The 18,794-nt window shown below is 40.9% G+C and overlaps 3 protein-coding genes across 8 annotated transcripts in view; 2 read left to right on the forward strand and 1 right to left on the reverse strand.

The window, feature by feature from the left end:
• The window catches only part of LOC148083800 (bestrophin-3-like), an 8,613-nt gene extending 4,776 nt beyond the window's left edge, over positions 1 to 3,837 (reverse strand). The window contains 5 exon segments of the mRNA XM_087785813.1: positions 1 to 159; positions 599 to 744; positions 1,703 to 1,790; positions 3,508 to 3,602; positions 3,662 to 3,837. The exon segment at positions 1 to 159 is cut by the window's left edge and continues 45 nt beyond it. Of these exon segments, the coding sequence (XP_087641939.1) occupies positions 1 to 159; positions 599 to 744; positions 1,703 to 1,790; positions 3,508 to 3,602; positions 3,662 to 3,813 (640 nt within the window). The 5' untranslated portion in view covers positions 3,814 to 3,837.
• A 2,384-nt stretch (positions 3,838 to 6,221) lies between these two features.
• Positions 6,222 to 8,476, forward strand: LOC148083801 (uncharacterized). Its single transcript, XM_087786963.1, has 6 exons — positions 6,222 to 6,322; positions 6,769 to 6,931; positions 6,999 to 7,100; positions 7,174 to 7,299; positions 8,156 to 8,197; positions 8,260 to 8,476. Exons 1-6 carry the CDS (start codon positions 6,228 to 6,230, stop codon positions 8,350 to 8,352), a joined length of 621 nt encoding a protein of 206 aa, XP_087643089.1. The 5' UTR covers positions 6,222 to 6,227; the 3' UTR covers positions 8,353 to 8,476.
• A 2,308-nt stretch (positions 8,477 to 10,784) lies between these two features.
• shank3b (SH3 and multiple ankyrin repeat domains 3b) overlaps positions 10,785 to 18,794 on the forward strand; it is a 38,200-nt gene continuing 30,190 nt past the window's right edge. For 5 of the 6 annotated variants that reach the window (XM_087786964.1, XM_087786968.1, XM_087786966.1 and 2 more), the window contains exons 1-2: positions 10,785 to 11,200; positions 16,423 to 16,665. The gene's annotated coding sequence lies outside the window, so the exon portion shown is untranslated. The remainder of the gene's footprint in view (positions 11,201 to 16,422; positions 16,666 to 18,794) is intronic. The other variant, XM_087786965.1, reaches the window with a different exon arrangement.

Here is an 18,794-nt window from a genome sequence, read left to right on the forward strand (position 1 = left end):
TTACATTTAGGATATTCTGCAGGGTGATGTCGTCCTGGATCCGTCCTTCCTGCCGGGCTTGAGACGCCAGGTTAGAGAACCAGACGACCGGGATCCAGTACTTCAGATGCGGCGAGTTGATTTCCTCGAACATCTTCCTCTCCTCCGGCGTCATGAAGCCTGGAGGTGAGATGTTCATCAAGCTTGAACTGATTCATCTCCTCAAAATAGCTCATTATGTAAAACACACAAATTGTCTCTTTTTTTTTTAACGGATTTCTATATCATATATGATCAAGATTGGACAAATAAATACAAAAACAAAGATTTTTATCAGTTTAGATATGACTGTAAATAAATGTAAAATAATAACTTTAAAAAATGATAATAAAAATAATATATATAACTGATGATTTCAATGAACCTCCCGTGGATGTTCACTGCAGTAATCGACTAATACAGTTTTAATTGAAAGCATTAGATGTTCCAGGAAGGACAGAGTCGAGCAGGAAGCTGCTGATTCTCAAGCATCCTCCTCCTGTTCTCGTCATTCGTGTTGTGAACTGAACCAGAAAGAGGTTTCTAGTGGTGTGTTCCACAGGGGGAGCAGCAGACTCACCCGCCTCCACCACGTGGTCCATGGTCGGGAAGCGTTTACACACCGCGGTGCTGACTGAGCGGAAGATGAGCAGCGAGGTCAGGTTGACGTAACGCACCAGTGTTCGGCGCAGGAGTCGTCCGTGCTCGTCTTTACCCTGAACGCAGCTGGACGAGAGAAATGTGAGCTCAAGTGTCAAACACAAGATACCAGATAGAGCCCAACCAATCCCTTCTATGTGGCCAGAACTCATGCTATTGTTGAATTGATCTTTCATTAAATTACATCTATAAGTGCACCAGAATGTTTCTAATGGTGAAACAACATCTAGCAGAGATGATGAATGTCTACAAATTATCTTAATGCAGATGGATGGGAATTTATGGATCGATAAGAAAGCTGGATAGAGGATGATAGATGGATGTATGATGGAAAGATAGAGGAATGGATGGATGGATTGATGGATGGATGGGTAGAAGGATGGATGGATGGATGGATGGATGGATGGATGGATGGATGGATGGATGGATGGATGGATGGATGGATGGATGGATGGATGGATGGATGGATGGATGGATGGATGGATGGATGGATGGATGGGTAGAAGGATGGATGGATGGACAGAGAGTAAAACTGGACAGTCAAACTGGATGGATAGATGGGTTGATTGATGGAAGGATTGGGGGATGGATAGATGGATAAATGATGGGTGGATAGAGGGACAGAAGGATGGATGGATTTATAGATGGATGGAAGGATGAATGGATTTATAGATGGATGGATGGATGGATGAGTGGATGGATGGTAGGGATGGAGGGATGGGCATACAGAAAGCCAAACTAAGGGAAGGGAAGAGAGGAGGTGTGGATGGATGGATGGATGGATGGATGGATGGATGGATGGATGGATGGATGGATGGATGGATGGATGGATGGATGGATGGATGGATGGATGGATGGATGGATGGATGGATAGAACGATGTATGGATGGATAGAATGATGTATGGAGGGACAGATAGACAGTCAAACAGACAGAAGGAAATGTACGATGGATGAATGTGTTGGTAGTAAAATAAGGAAGTGGAGAAAGAAGAGAAAGTAGAGAAAGGAGAGAATATAATGGACCTGGAGATGAGGACCATGAGTCTGTCGGTCCAGGGCAGGTTGACAAACTGATTCCACCAACGATTCACCACCAGCGTCACATAAAATCCTGAGGAGGAAGAAAGAAGTTTGTCGTGACATGAGCGACACGAGTGTGTGTCTGTGCGTGTTCTACACAACATACATGCACAACATGACAGGACTCAAGAGCTCCCAGCAGGAGACCCTTTCCACATCCTGTTGCCATGACGCCCGACTCGCTGACATCAGTGAAAACTCGCCCCTGATCTGTTACTGCGAGGTCGGGCTACGCTCCACGGATCTCACGGGTCGACCTCCACACATCTGACCCTAACCTGACCCACTTATCACTTCATTCTCACACGGTCTCTTGTCCCAGATCATGGACCCAGATCACGTCAGTGGTCATGATGATGTTGTCCTGGACAACTCGGGGACAGAAGTCCGTGCCCTCATCCGGCTTTGATCCACTTCTGCTCTTTAATGATCTCCATCCATTAGCAGCTAATGACTCTCTCTCCTCCTCCTCCTCCTCCCACTCTTCCTCCCTTTTTTTGTCCCGCTTTTCAAAAACTTTCTCTCCTTTCCTGCTCGGTACCGGTGTGAGTTTCAAGCCCACTTGGCCACACGGCTGTGGACATGTTTACCGGCGAAGAAGCGACAGAAGCTGCTCCAGCTGTGGACACAGAGATCACGGGTGTGAACTCTCACAGTCAACACCGACACAGATTTCAGTCTCTGGTCGCTGCTGATATTTCGCCGCCGTCGTCACGTCTGCCAGGTTTACACAACGACTCGTAAACAAGACTCTTTAAATGACAGCTCCGGGAAATATCAGATACAGATTTCATTTTGATGGTGATCCGTAGTTTTACACGGATCTGGGAAGGTTTTTTCTTGAGGTTTCAGAATCGAGGGTTTAGGAAAAACAGCATGAAATTTGTTAGGACACACAAAACTCAGGTATTACATCTTAAGACGTTTTTATTTGTTCAGGCTTTTCCTTGATTTTCTGGAACTCCTGTTATGTTATCAGTTTTATCTTGATCTTTAAAGTATATACTTTATTGAATATTGTTTTGATTGTTTAAGCGCTTTGTGACCATGGTCTGGAAAAGTGCTATATAAATAAAAATTACTTACTTACTTATTAAAAAAGGAAAAATACAAGAAAACAATCAGGAGATTAAAAAAAAACTTTGGTTAGAAGGGTAGGTTAAAATATTGGGGTTAAAAAAGTAAAATGTTATAAATAATACGTCACAAAAAAACAGCACAAAAAACAAAACGTTTGGTTAAAAAAAGGAGTTTGCAACAGAAATTGAGAAGAAAATAAAAAAGTTGTGTATTTGTTTATTAATAATAAAAAAGATTAGTTCATCAAGGGTGGTTACAATAAAACAACCAGGAGGAAAAGTAGTCTGTAGTAAAAAATAGCATTTAAAACAAGTCAGGTAAAAAAGAAAAGGGTATTAAAAGTATTAAAGATGGATTGTGATGCAGAGATTGAAAAAAAAAAATCTTTAAAATTTAAGTCAGATTATAAACAACTGTCATTACATGAGATCAAAGTTTGTAAAAAAAATAAAAATGTAAAAATTCGCATGTGGTACGTGGCAAAAGTGCAAAGGAAAAGCCACGACATTTTGCAGTTTGACTGTTCTAACACTGGGGGGAGCCAGAGACAATGTGTTCAAGGTAACTCATGGCTACTTTAAAACTGTCAGTATATATATTCTAATTGAAGTGTTTGTGTTTTGAAGATCATCTCGAGGTACTGAGTGTGGAGGAAGCCGCGGACTCACCCAGGACGAAGGTGACGGGGATCTGTTCGGCGTACTTGTCGCAGTACATGGAGAGTTTCTCAAACAATCTCTTCTGTTGGTCGGAGAGGGCGACTCTGGAGGATGACACAAGCGTGAAGTTCCTCCTGCACCTGAGCAGCACAGAGGGTCAGACCTGTAGACCAGGCTCAGGACGGCGTAGAGTCCGGCGAACACGGCGAACTCTCGGTACAGCAGCTTGTAGATGCTTCCTCTCCAGCGCAGCAGCAGCCGGTGGAAGCTGAAGAAACTGGCGTTGGCCACCTTGCTGGAGTATGTGACGGTCATCCTGAACGCCTGTGTTCTGCTCCAAACACATCAACACACATCCCCACGACAACTACACAACAACTACACAACAATGGTTTGACTCACATTTGTTCTCTCATCTGCCGTCAGACTTCTTCATCTTCTCTGCTTCTTGTCGACGCCAACAAACCACTGCCCTCTCGTCTGATCCCCCGCCCTTCATCGCCCCATTAACACACACACACACACACACAGGCATGCACACACACAAGCACACACACAAACGCACGCACACACACACACGCACACACATCTCTATCAATGATGCACTAGGCTAAATGTTCTAATGATTCAGTTTACTTTCTCTCTCTGTATGTGTGTGTGTTTGTGTGTCTCAGAGTGTGTGTGTGTGTGTGTCTCTCTGTTTGTGTGTGTGTGTCTTTATGTAAGTAAGTAATATATATTTATAGAGCGCTTTGTGACCCTGGTCCGGAAAAGCATTGTGTTTTAAGCAATCAAAACACAATGCTTAGGCTGTTGCTCCTAAGCTTTGGAACGATCTTCCTCTTTCTTTGCACTTGATGGATCTACTGACTCCTTTAAGAAACATCTTAAGACGTTTCTATTTGTTCAGGCTTTTCCTTGATTTTCTGGAACTCCTGTTGTGTTATCAGTTTTATCTTGATCTTTAAAGTATATACTTTATTGAATATTGTTTTGATTGTTAAAGCGCTTTGTGACCCTGGTCTGGAAATGCGCTATACAAATAAAAATTACTTACTTACTTACTTACTTACTTACTACAATGTGTGTCTGTGTGAGTGTGACCATATTTGTGTATCAATGTGTGTTTGTGTGTATGTTTGTGTGTCTGTGTGTGTCTGTGTGTGTGTATCTCTCTGTCTGTGTGTGTGTCTTTATTTGTGTGTGTGTGTAGGTGTGTGTGTGTCCATGTGTATTTATATTAGTGTGTGCGTGTGTGTGTGTGTGTGTGTGTCTGTGCCTTTGTGTGTGCACTTCTGTGTGTCTCAGTGTGTGTGTCCATGTGTATGTATATTAGTGTGTGTGTAGGTGTGAATGTGTGTCTCTGTGCCTTTGTGTGTGCATTCAGTGAGTGTGTGTCCATGTGTATGTATATTAGTGTGTGTGTAGGTGTGTTTGTGTGTGGGGGTGTGTGTGTTCATGTGTATGTGTACTAGTATGTGTGTCTCTGTGCCGTTGTGTGTGCATTTCTGTGTGTCTCAGTGTGTGTGTCCATGTGTATGTATATTAGTGTTTGTGTGTGTGTCTCTGTGTCTTTGTGTGTGCATTTCTGTGTCACTCAGTGTGTGTGTGTCCATGTGTATGTATATTAGCGTGTTTGTGTGTGTGTCTCTGTGCCCTTGTGTGTGTTTTTCTGTGTCACTCAGTGTGTGTGTATCAGTGTGTCTGTGTGTGTGTGTAATCAGATGTAAAAGTAGAAACTCTGTCATGGAGCCCATGATGCCGTCAAAGCTGGCAGGTGGACAGGTTTGAATGGAACTGCAGGCCAAATAAATATAGTTCAATCATGTGACACGTTTTCCTGGTGTTGTCATTGCATCTGAATAAACCTTTCAAGCATCATTTGATAACTTCTGAGTATTATTATATTTATGCATATGAATCAGTATGTTGATCATTTCTTGGTGGATTCAAGAAACACTTTGGTGGTTAAAAATACATATTTATGCTGTGGAGCTTTTTCACAGTCCACAAACATAGATCACCACTATTACATATGTTTATTACCACTAATAATATATATTTAATATTGTAAATATTAAATGAATAGGGATTTTAGGGGAAATCGTTTTTATATTTAACCTGAAAGATGGAAATGTTTATAGACGAATGAAATAATACCAAATATTTTAAAAATGGAGGCTCTATGTCAAGACATACAGAAGACTTACAGAAAAATATAGAAATTAATCAATAAAATGGTTTAAAAAAATACAATTCTATTTATATAAGGTAAGGTAAGGTAAAACTGTATTGAAATTGTATTGTAACATAGTACAAACTGTACTTCAAAAATGTATACAACAAAAGTACTTTTTTTAAAATTATTTTTATATTGATTTGATTCAATGCAGAAAAGACATGCCTACATTTGAAGCATATTGAATTTAGTTGCATTTATTTTGTACTTTTTCCTGCGTAAATCTAGTTTTAAATAACTCTCCGACTCACAAACTAATTTCGCTAAATAAATATTAATTTTTTTTTAATGACTTTACTTGTGTTTTGCCAAATAAAGAGCAGAGTGTGACGTCTTCTGTCTGGTCCCGGGAAATATCCCAGAGTCACGCACTTGTTGCTCGTCTATGGTGGCGTAGAGCGGCAGTGACGTCCTAACGGCTCTGTCTGCTACTCGGAGATCACTGATCTGAGATCAGTGTTTTCTCAGCGCACGTCACTCTTGTGCCCGGATGGCCGCTCTCAGGTCTGCTTCGCGTCTCCGTTTTTTCGCGGGTAAAACCAAGCTTCGACACCAGGCTGAACAGAAGCACGCGTCAATATTCAGGTGAATTAAGTTCAAGTTTTCGAGTTTTAAAGAGAGATTATTGCATTTATCCAGCATGTTTGGTCGCTGGAGTCAAGCTAGCATGTTGCTACACAGCTGTAGCTAGCACAGGAACTTGTTTACAGTATCACTTTATCACTTTAACTCATGACAACTAAAGGTTACATTGAATTGTTATCGCCTGGAGAACGTAATAAACAGGATGATAGCTAAACACTAGACGTTTTGTTATCATTGTTGTTTATTCTTCACTTTCATGCTTTTTATTCCAGTTTATGTAACAAAAACATCGAAATAAATAAAGATGCGAAACAACCCTTTACATACAAAATTAATATGTTATCTGTGTGTTTCTTTTTTCATCTAAATGTTTTCCTGTTTGATAGATTTATTTTACTTCTTCATCACCTCGTCCTAACAATTGTTTGTGTTCTGCACATGCTCAGCAGAGTCATGCCATCCAACGTTGAGATCAAGGCCAAAGTGAGCGACCCGGTCCAGTTCGGCAGGACGGCGGCGGAGCTGAGCCGGTCCGAGGGCACGATCATCCGGCAGCACGACACCTTCTTCAGCTGCGTCCAGGGTCGGCTGAAGCTCCGAGACTTCCTGGTGCGAGATCTCACGGTGCACGTCCACGTCCATGCTCACCCCTGACTCAACACCATGTTCTGTACAGGATGGCTCGGGTCAGCTGATCTTCTACGAGCGGCCGGACACGGACGGACCCAAACTCTCCCGCTACTCCATCAGTCCCACCAGCGACCCCGCGAGTCTTCACGTAATGTCGCGGACCTTCCGTGAGTTCCGGTCTTCGTCACCGTGTCGCTTTATGTTGTTCTCTCGTGCTCTAGACGGTGCTCTCGGACGCCCTCGGGGTCAAAGGTGAGGTGAAGAAAGAGCGTCGGCTGTTCCTGATCGGTCAGACCAGAGTTCACCTGGACACGGTGGAGGGTCTGGGGACCTACATGGAGCTGGAGGTAAGAAGAGGTTTCTCATGGGGGTCACTTTAAATGTTTGACACAAAACCCGTTGGTCTGGGGACCAGTACTGGTCCCTGGAGCATTTGGTACCAGGCTCCACAGACATAAAAATAACAATTAATATGTTTGTTCTATTGATTATTACCGTCTGAAAGATGTTTACTTTTGAAAAAAGATGGTATTTTCTCTACAGTAACATTAGTAAGTAAGTAAGTAATTTATATTTAGAAAGCGCTTTTCTAGACCAGGGTGACAAAGCGCTTAAACAATAAAAAAAAAAAAATACTCAATAAAATATTTACTAAAAAGATCAAGATAATAACACAGAAAAAAAACACAGGTGTCCCAGAAAATCAGGGAAAAGCCTGCATGAATAAGAAAGTTTTAATATAGTCTTGACATGTCAAGATGCTTATTTCAGTCAAGTTTACTTAAAAATAAACCTTTTAAAATTGTGAAAATAAGTGTAAAACAAACTATATTGGATTTAATTCTACTGTTTATATCTGAAGGTTGGTCTGTAAATTTGAACTGGTCCAGGGTGAAAAAAAATGTCATCAAGAACCGTAAAGAAATACTTTTTTATTTTGTCACGATAAATACAGTTTATTAAATAAAAATAAAAAAATAAATTGTTTAGCTATGTAACTAGGTAAATATTTGTAGAGCTCTTTTCCAGACCAGGGTATGTGTCTCATTTTAAATGTTATATACCATCATATAAACATCTATAAACAAAAGCAATGGTACATTTTCATGCTGACAATTTCAAATAACTCAACAAAGTATGTGATCAGAGAGATTATTTTACATCACGTGATCTCCAAACATCATGATGCCACGTGTGTTTCAGGTGGTGATGCGTCCAGATCAGACGGTGGAGGAGGGACAGCAGGTGAGTTACAGCGCCCCCTGGCGGACCAAGTGTCTTCTGCGCGCTGACGGTTGTGTGTGCAGGTTGCCGAGCAGCTGATGGCGCAGCTAGGAGTGACTCAGGAAAGTCTGGTGACGGGGGCTTACATGGACCTGCTGCTGAAGGGACATGTGTAGAACACACTTGGACCACTACACTAGCCAAACCATTCATGAACTCTTTTTTTTTATACCTAGATACAGTTGAATGACTGATTTTGGAGCAGCAGGTTTTTTGTAAATAAATAATGTTTAAAAAGGATCAGGTTGATATTTGTGGTTCCATAAACAGCTGACAATGTTTGCTTCCTCTCCAGCAGTCTGGTTCACCACAAAATCTTCTGGTTTTTCCACAACATGATGGTCCCATATAGACCTTATGTTTCAGTTTACAGACTTATTTAGTAAACAAGCAACTAGACTTCTCACTCAAGGTTCACAGAAAATAGGACTGAAGAAAATCCAAACTTTTTTCGAATCATTAAAGCTTCCTGACAGTAATGCTAGATATAACTGAGATTAGAAAGGAGAAAATGGTTCATGGACCGGTACCAGGTCGCAGTAGAACCAAGGTTTTGTGCTTTTATAACTGTATATGGTCAATTCAAGCACTTCTGCAGTAGAAATACACAAACGCATTCCAGATCTGTTTCAAATACATTCTAAAACCAACTTCACACATTTAAAGCTCTTGCCGTCTGCGTAAAAACGACATTATTTAAAGTGATTTGATTGAAAAGTGAATCGAGACATTGAAGAGCTCATGTCGAGGGAGAACATCCACTTGAGTCCGGACATTCAACACATCGTAAGTAGGTTATAATTCCCCATAGGTGGGCGGTCGCCATGGAAACTATGCAGTCAGTTGACGTTTATGCTGCAAATTCTTAATTGTCCACTTCAAATGACGTGTCCTGTAAATAAAACTGACTTTGACTTTAGTTTGACTGTAAATCCACCGAGAATCATCCCCATGTCAGGATTCATTCAAAACAAAAACTAAACATGTCATCTATGAATGATCAGATGCATGTAGGTGCAGTCAATCAATTACATCGCACTTGACTATATAATTAAATAAAAACACTAAAGTATGTATACATCTTTGGCAGTAGAGGGCGAAGTTAGTCTACAAATCTTTAGCTAGTTTGGAACGTTAAATCACACCATTTTTTTTTTACATTTTTTTTATTCTATCTGGAAATCTGTATTTACAGTAAAACAAGATTGAGAGACCGAGTGCAAGTGTTGAACAGTGTTCTATTGTAAACTACAGCAATAATGGATCACTAACATATATGTGTCATAAACATGTTTGTGTTAATAATGAGGATGAAGTGAGCAGCAATTAAGCAGCTAATTACAGATGTGCACTTTGACAGCGCTGTCTCTGACGAGCAGCTCATTCCATATTGTCTTTAATATAGACTCTATATGAAGGAGTTGGATTCTGAAAAAACACTGTATTTTCAGGGGTTGTCAAATCTGGCGGTGCATGTCTGTGGTGCCAAAAAAGCTGGACTTAGGACCACTGCTGGTCCTTTTTTTATGAATTACCCTAAAACAATGCCATATTTAAGTGATTTTTTTTATACTTTGTTTGACAAAGTCAGGTTTCTCTACATTTTTTAACGGCTAGATCTAAGTAGGGGTGTTGGAAAAGTAAAAAAAAATATGAAGAAATATTGAGATATTGTTTTCCACTATACTCTTGACACTACTCAACAACAATGTATCAATTATTTATGTATATATTTATTGTCTACCACTTTATCCCGGGATCTGGGTCGTGGGGAGACTGGAGCCTATCCCAGTATCATAGGGCGAGAGGTGGGGGACACCCTGGACAGGACGCCAGTCCATCACATTTCACACAAAGACAGACAACTGTTCACCCAAGTACTCATACCTATGGACAATTTTGGATTATTGGCTTGTTAATCATATTTTATGTGTTACTATGGTTTGTTTATGGTTTATAGTTCCATAATGTTTGCGTAAAATAAAATATTTTCTAAATTTTCAAAATTAAAATGCAAATATTGATATCATCCAGCAAGATTGACTGAGGACGAGAGGATACCGTCGACTCCAGCAGCTTTTAAAGCTGACGTTTCGACACATTTTGGTTTCAAAACAAATTAAAGTAGTTTTTTCAAGAGTCACGTGGTCCGCAGAAACAACACTAGAATCAAGTACTCAGACAATACTACAAATATATCCTTGTTACTACAGTATCACAATAAATTGTATCGTTGCCTCTGTATCGTAATATGTATTGTATCCCCAGATTTTCTCGACAGTACAAACCCTTAGTTAAAAGCCACAAAAGTGAGTGGCCAATACTTCAAAACATTTGTGAATCCAGATGGAACTTCAAATCTTGATGGACTGCAGAGGCAACAATCATTAGATTTTGACTCAGTACTTTTGCTCTTTCATACAATAGACTGAATGAATTTAGTCTTTTCTTGCCTCCGCTGGATATTGTGATCGACCTCCGACGCATTTTTACGTTCGATAAAGTAACAAAAAAAAAACCCTGGAGTGTATAAAAATGTCCCATCATGCAGCAGGTCGAACGAGCCTTCCACCTCCCTTCCTGGTATTGCATCGTTGCCATGGATACGGGGCCGCTCCTCCACACCCACGCTGCGTACCCCTTCTTTTCGCTCGCTCTCCCCGTGCCTGTGAGTGACTGAGGCAGCGAGATATCGAGAGGTGTGTTTTCTAACCCACGCACAAGAGTGGGAGACAACGCACGCACACACCAGCCGAGTGTGTCATGCCTGAAGTGAGTGGGCTGACGCGACCAGCCTTCCACTCATCCTGCCTCGCCTACTCTCGCTCCCTCTCCTCGTCTACTGGAACACCTCTTCCTTTTTCTTTCCATCTTCATCTCCTTCTCCTTCCTTTTCCTCCGTCTCTTCTCATCGCCTCCTCTCCTCACTTCTTCATGATGGAGAACGAGTCGGAGATCTTCCGGGTGAGTCGCTGCAGATGTGCATTCCTACCTGCATGTGTTGATCCCAAGTGTGTCTTCTTGCTCTTCTTTCGCATCTTCATGCTCAACCGCCTGATCCATCCGGTGTCTCTTATCATCACTTTTCTCCAGTGCATGTTTCCCTCAAACTTCCTCGACTTGTTTCCGTCATTTCCTTCCCAAATACTCCTTCATTTCCTACTCCTTCATTTCCTCTCATCCATTTCCAACCTGTATCCTCCGCCGATCTTATGACTTTCCCCCTTTTTTATTTCCACATTCTGTCTCACATGCCAACCATCTCTTCTCCTGATTCTTCTCTCTCCTCTTTTGGATGCTGCCTTTGCTCTGCTTCACCCTGTGTGTGTGTGTGTGTGTGTGTGTGTGTGTGTGTGTGTGTGTGTGTGTGTGTGTGTGTGTGTGTGTGTGTGTGTGTGTGTGTGTTACGTAAGTGGAGCAGAGAGTGTGTAGGCTGTCGTCTCAGACCGTCTAACTGAAGAGATGATCTGCTCGCTCCAAAAAAAAAAGAAGAAAAGTACCCCAATTCAAGCAGGAAGTAGATCTTCTACCTTTTCTTTTGGCTAATCATCTTATGGTTGCCGTGGCAACGCACCCAAGCCATGTCAACTGATTCTTTCAGTGAGTTCGTCGTCATTAACCAACTCCGGTGGCAAAATGAAGTCAGTTTGGAAAATAAAATAATTCCCAGTACCGCTGGGGGCTCTCTGAGGCTGGCAGCAGGAGGAGTGATGAGTGTGAAAGTTGACAAGGGAAAGTGTCAGTGTAGAGAATACAGTGAGCATTATCAGCTCCTGCCATCGGTTACCATGGCGATGGCCAAGAGCGCGACATGTCCAGGACACACTCATATTCGTGGATAATGATTCAAAAGCTCATTGGACGAAGTGACCAGAGGCTCGGATGTGTCTGAACAATGTGTAGCTTTGATGAGTGTTTTAAATACGCAGCAGTAGTTTTCACTCGCGAAGAGAAGCAACAGTTACTTGTTATGCTGCGTCTGAACCACAGTACTTGGTTTGAGCAACTCTGACCCTTTCAAAAAAAATGTCAGGCCCTGGTGAGGTCAGAGAAAAACTACTTTTGTAACTTTGTCTAATTTAAGATAATATTGTTTTATAAAACAATATCAGTGCAGGTGTTGTAGGCATACTTATATTTCCACTAACTTATAAAGAAAAAAATAACTGTTTTTAAATTCGATTTTCACTTGCCAGTTGGAAATGTTTCTTTCCTGCAAGAGTCACCCATTTAAAACATTCTCATCTCAGTCATTGTACTTTTTATTAATTACTTATTTAAGGAAAAATATGAAGATGCTACAGTTAAAGTTTAAAAAGTCTAATTTGTGTTGTAGATTTTTTAGTGATTTAATTTATGTGGTGTTCTGTAGTTCCATCTGTATTTAGGAAGGTTCGTTCAAAATTCCTATTGAATAAACTCGAAAAACTGTCTTTATATATATTTATTTATTTGTTTGGGGGGAAGGTAGACACAAATACATACTGCTTATTACCTAGTGAATGTCTGATGAAGCTTCATGAAACAGTGTCATTATTTTCAGAGCCCACTAGATGGCGGCCTCTGCACTACTATGCTTTGTATTGAACAACTGTTCTAATAAAACATCACATCATTTTTAAACGGATGGCGTTCATTTTAAGGAAACTTTTATAATCAAACTAAAAATAACTAATTAAATTCAGTTTATTTTATGGAGTCCCATCTTGGTTTAGGAAGGTTTTGACAGATTTCTAATTGACTTGCATGGCTGCTACTCCAATGCTAACTCTGTACTAGTAAAACATACACAGAAAACCTTTTGAGAGGCAGCATAGGACGGATAAATAAAAACTTTTTAAAGATACAATTTTTGTTGTTGTTTAAAGAGACACTCAAAGTGATTTTCTTTTTTCGAGTAAATAATTTACACATTTTATAGATCATATTTAATTGTTTTATTAAAAATGTCATTAAGTCATTTATCATTTTAAAATGTATGTTTCATGTAAGCTAGTAGAATGTATTACTATGAAAGATGTTTCTCTACATTGTAGCGAGGGAGTAATAGCTTACACCCTCAAAACCCAAAACAAGGAACAAGCCAACAAGTTCACAACTTAAAGACTAGTTGGTAGATTGTTTAATTAGCGTAGCCGACTTAAATGAGCGTCCCTCTTCCACATCTTCCGTAGGAGGAGTCATCCCTATGCTGCTATTGTGTGCATTATCAGTGTCGTCCAGCTCCTCAGCCTTTTCCTGCCAACTATCCGTGACAGGAAAAGGGAAGCGTGAGTCATGGGAAGTAGTCTCAATCTTTGTCAAGTGTTTTGTCAAGCGTCTCCATGGAAACAAACTGGTTACCCACATAGACCAGCCGGTTAACATGCTGCTAACGCTACTCATCACCTTCCCGCTGGTAGACCAGTATGAAGACAGCAGATCACTGGTATCAGTCATCGGCTAATTGGACGCTGAATGCTAATAGCTTTGTTTGCAGATTATGACTAAACTTCGTCAAGACGTTCATTTGTATTTTGCTGTCAGCGAAGGTTGGTATTATCATGCTGGAGAAAAAATGCAATGCCAAAAATTGTCTACTTCAACAATGTCATACGCTGCTTTTGTTGTGTTCATCGTAAATCTATTAAAAGTATTGATGTTTTAATACTACATAATTTAAGGAGAAATCAGAGACACATTTAGGAGGTCCCAGAACTGCCAGGGTACTTCTGGCTTTACTCCTAACTGAAGGTGTCTGCTAGACCCAGATACCTAAACCACTTCATCAAGCTTTTTGTTGCTATGGCCAATAGATATGAGGAGGGCATTATTTTCTCTACAATCGTCTTCGGAAGAAGTCGTCACAGTTGTGTTCAGTCTTCAAAAGCTTTTGAGTGGATTGGAAATGAAAAAATCCCAATCTGTAGGCTTTAGGAAAGTGCTTCTGGCTCCCCTTAGTGTCAGAATAGTGGGACTGCAATGTCGTATTAATTCTCTGCAGCCAATTCCCTGAGTTTACATTTGTAGACGATCAAGATACAGATTCTTGTGTTGGTTTCTTGTTTTATTTTCAAGAAGTGTCTCAGTACTTCATATAAAAAAAACACTGGTGGTCACATGACACTCGCAGACTCTCCAGACAGAGTCCAGACAAAGTTATGAGTATCATTAAAACAATGGCGGGAGTTCTACTACATGAGTCATGACTGTTTTAAAACCGCTCATTACAGACGATCTATAAAGAGGCTTGTTGTGTATTGTTGCGTTAAAACAACATATTTGTACACAGACACTTCCTTCTTGACATGTCGACTCAAACTTGATGGTGAATTGCTCAGTTATTTGGTGCTGACAGGCCTTCATCATTTTGGCTGGAATCTAATACTCTGGTGAACTATGGCGTTCATGACTTCAAGCGCACAAGGAGAAGAGTTAGAAAGAGGCAGAGAGAGATGCTTTTTGAATGCTGTGCCTCAAACCTCGCACTGCTTTACTGTAAGACATGCATTTACTTTTGGAAAAATTTGACAGGTAGTACTGTCTCAAATCAAACACTGACACTACACACACAAAATGACTTGACACCTGCTACTTCTTCTACTACTTTTTAACAACCAGCTTTTGGAAAACTATCACAGACCATTGACAAAATCTTTCGCCAATCGGAACAAGTTATTAAGTTGTGTTTCATTGTGTTATCATGTTGTCGTGTTGTTTTGCGGTAAAATGAGTGACGTAGCTTCCATTCAGCATCATCTACGTCACTAAGATGGCGGCTGTTGAGGGTGGAAAGTGTCCATATTGATCCACTCTCAATTTTATGGCCGTTTAAATGCACCAATTGAGTCCGATAGCGCACCACATTTCCATCACACTGCTCAGTGTGAATGCACTTGTGTACTCAATTATGAAGTGTAACTGCAGAAGCGAGCAATTTGGGACACACCATAAGATTTCGGTGCAGATTTGGCTTCCTCCTGGTGTAAATCCTTAAATATATTAAAAATGAGAAGACAAAGACCAGAATGTTTGGACATGTAAAGGCTTTGGATGAAGAATGCAGGAGATGGAAGATACCTGCGCAAAGGGAGATGAGGAATACAACCAATGAGGTTCATGAATGTTGAATGAAGAGTAGAATAGTACACTAGTGACTCAGGAGGCCATAAGAAGACTGAGGAGGGAAGAAGTCTTGATGGTTTGGAGAGTGATGGTGCATCAAACAGATTGAAACATCACAGCAACACCTGTTTGGAAGGAGAGGGACGGTTCTCTGAAGGTTTCTGCCACAGTTGCGATCTCTCTTGGTGGTTTACTGCAGCTGCAACATCAATACAATTATTCAAATCTAAACTACGAAATTTGAAGTCATAGATCCTCCCGCTAAATGTTGGCATCCTGATACAAAGATCTGCTCTAAACACTTTTTTATTGTGTTGTTAAAAAACAGCCCTGGTGACCTCCCTTTACTGAGGCATTACTGATCCTCATCTCTGGCACATCTAACTCTGATAGAATCCGATCCAACTGGACGATTAATTATAGAAGTAGCCAAAAGTATTGTCTAATTCTCCAACTGCAACACAACGTCTTGGAAGTCTATCCGACTCACTCACATCGATTCCCTTTACTGGAAGGCTTTAACTTCCCCCTGTGGAACGCCCCCACACTTCTTCAATAAATCAGCAACATTAGTTTGAGACGTGGTTACCATGACAACAGGTAAAACACGCCACCGTCGCGTCTTCACGTCTCGTCTACGATCGCGTCCCTTTTAACCCTTCGGAGGCCGAACCAACCTTCGGGGAAAGTGCGTTGAAGTTTGCTGGTGCGTTCCTCCTCCTCCGACGGCGTTCAGTGTTTGAAGGCAGATAGTGAACGCCATAAATCCTTAAGTGTGCTGCTATTTTTAATCCTCCTCATGAGATCACGTTGATACAGCAGCCTCTTATTGTGTAACGGCGTGAAAGTGCTGAAATGGCCTCCACAAATTGACCCAGTTGTGATTCGAAACTGCAAGACAGCAAAGCTCCGCGGACCCCAGACACCTTCCTCTGGTCTTGCGGTTTTATTCACCTCTCCCGCTCTCTCCATCGCACCCCGGACTCCCTCTTTTTTTTATTTCCTACCTCTAACTCACCTCCTCCTCCCCCCCCTGTCTTCCTCCCACTCTTCCACTCCCCCCTCTTCCTCTCTTCCTACAGGATGGGCAGGGCAGCTCACAGAAGACAATCTGAAAGTCAGCAGCAGGCCTCAAATCTAGCCTGAAGTCAACCTCTCAGGATTTAAACAAAACCTCCGTCCTCACCGTCTTCAGGAGTGTCAGGCTGGACCCGGATCGGTACTTGACCCCCGCTGGACCAGGAACGAGCACAGGACCGGCCCGGACAGTCGAGAAGAAATCTGTCGAGGCTGTCGGAAAAGTTTGATGGGACTGCTGCCGATTGGTGAGTTTGATTCATTCAAAGTGTTCTTTACTGTAATTAGAATATAGTTATTGAGTGTGTAGATCAGGGGGTCACCAGTGAGGGGCCCCAGAGCCCCCGGTTCTACGATTGTGTCACCAAAATGTATATTCAACAACAAGGAAGTCCACAGTAGTTGGTGGATTCCCCTTAAAAAGTATTTTAGCTTTCAACAAAAACATTTGATTCACATGTTTTATCGAAATTTTATTGTTTTTTTTTTTGTTTTACTCTACAATCAACGCACAAAAATTGTTAGTTTGTTTGTTCTCTTTAACCAAAAGAAATTCTAGTTTCTGGTATTGTAGAAATTAATTTTCTCTGTCCCGTATCTCATCTTAAACACTGACATCTTTTATCTTTTACTTACATACATTTAATATACTTTGATTTTAAGAAACCATCGGAAGTTTCACACAAAATTACTTGAGTTGTGAGGTTTTTTTGCTGTTGTGATCACATACATTTATTATGTGTTGTGCTGTCTGAGGTGTGTGTGAGTCCATGTGTAGCTTCAACTCTCCAGACTCCAGCTCTGAGTGACAGTGTTTAACTCAAACACATATAGAGCCAAAGTCTTCTATCAAAACCCATTAGTAATCCTGTCACCACTGACAGGACGTGACTCTGTAGAGAGAAATCAAAACATCACATGAAGGCAGATAATCAAGGCTCTTATATAATTATGGTAACCACTCTACAGAGATGAGTTCATAGAGAGGGGGTGAGTTGCAGAGTGTTGATTAAATTAAAAGGCGAGTGGAAAATTAAATTTATTTTAGTAAGAATGATAGTTTTGTTTCCCTTTTTGAGTGTCAGTCTCTCTTAAAGTCTTGTGTCAACATTATCATTTCAGTTTTAGTTCACTAATATGTTTTAAGTCCTACCACAGCAGCTAAAACACCTCAACGTTGACTTGACAACTGGAAGACAAACTGGAAAAATTCCAAGAACGTTGTCATCATAAATATGTCAAATGTTTCAAATGTATCAACTGAGATTGATTTAAAGAATCACCTTTTAACATCTTATAAAGTGAAAGAAAATCTTGTTGTATTTTTCTTTTATTTACTGTTAGTACAATCAAAACCTGACAATAATATTATATACTCTCAAATTCTATCCATATCAAGTTTCAAGTTTATTATAAAGCTGTTGAAATCTTTTTTTTTAATCTTGAATACATCTTTATAGGCGACTGTATTAACAAGATCGGATTTTTTATTTTTAAGCTGATCATTTTGTGGTCCACAAGAAATGACTTTGAAGGCCAGTTTATGCCCACAGGCCTTGAGTTTGTCATAATGACAGCAACTCTGCGACTCTGACAAATGAGTCGTGGCTTTGGTTGATCTTTGAGATGTTTCTTCATGGGGTACCATTAGAAGAAGCAGATGTTGGGGTTAAAAAGGAGGCGATCAGTGTGGACAGTTTAGCTGACTAAACTCATGACGGGGTGGCTTGTCAGCAGAAAAGTGAGCAGGACTGCAGCAAAAGAAAAAGTTGGGTCAGATAGTTAGTGTGTAATTGGCTTCCTCGTGTTGGTGGCGTGTGCACGTCTATGTTCACGTGGTCGCCTCAATACTTCAGGAGAACCTGTTAAAAGAAAGTTCCTCTGTGGAAAGAAGCGTTCGCGTCACCTCCTGACATCTGTCGGTGTAGTCGAGGACAGAGCGAGGCTGTGTGTGGGCTCCGGGGATGAACTCTCTTTCATATCTCACAGTGGCAGACGCGCTAATGTTTACTCTTCACAACACAGGCGAGCGTCCATCAGTGATGCTGCTTCTCAGCCTCTGCCGCGGCTTATGGACCAGAACCGACTGATCACTGCTGAGAGCTGCATGTTAGAAATGAAGTGACACTTCCTGAAGCTCCACTTTCTCACTTCAGACCCATTCATCTCTATTGGGGTATGATGTGTTCATGACACCTTAGTCTGGCGGCATTATTACATGAAAAAGTTCTGAATGTACTGACAATGAAACTTCGTCTACATATTCGTCCTTTTCACCACATTTCTTCTCCATCGAAATCGGACATGTTCGAATTTTCATGGGGTCTTTACCCCCTTTCTGGCCATTAACCCTCCCTTACTTTGTATGTACTAAATA

Source organism: Callionymus lyra, chromosome 3 (genome assembly GCF_982586985.1).
Source record: "Callionymus lyra chromosome 3, fCalLyr1.hap1.1, whole genome shotgun sequence".
Classification (NCBI taxonomy): domain Eukaryota; kingdom Metazoa; phylum Chordata; class Actinopteri; order Syngnathiformes; family Callionymidae; genus Callionymus; species Callionymus lyra.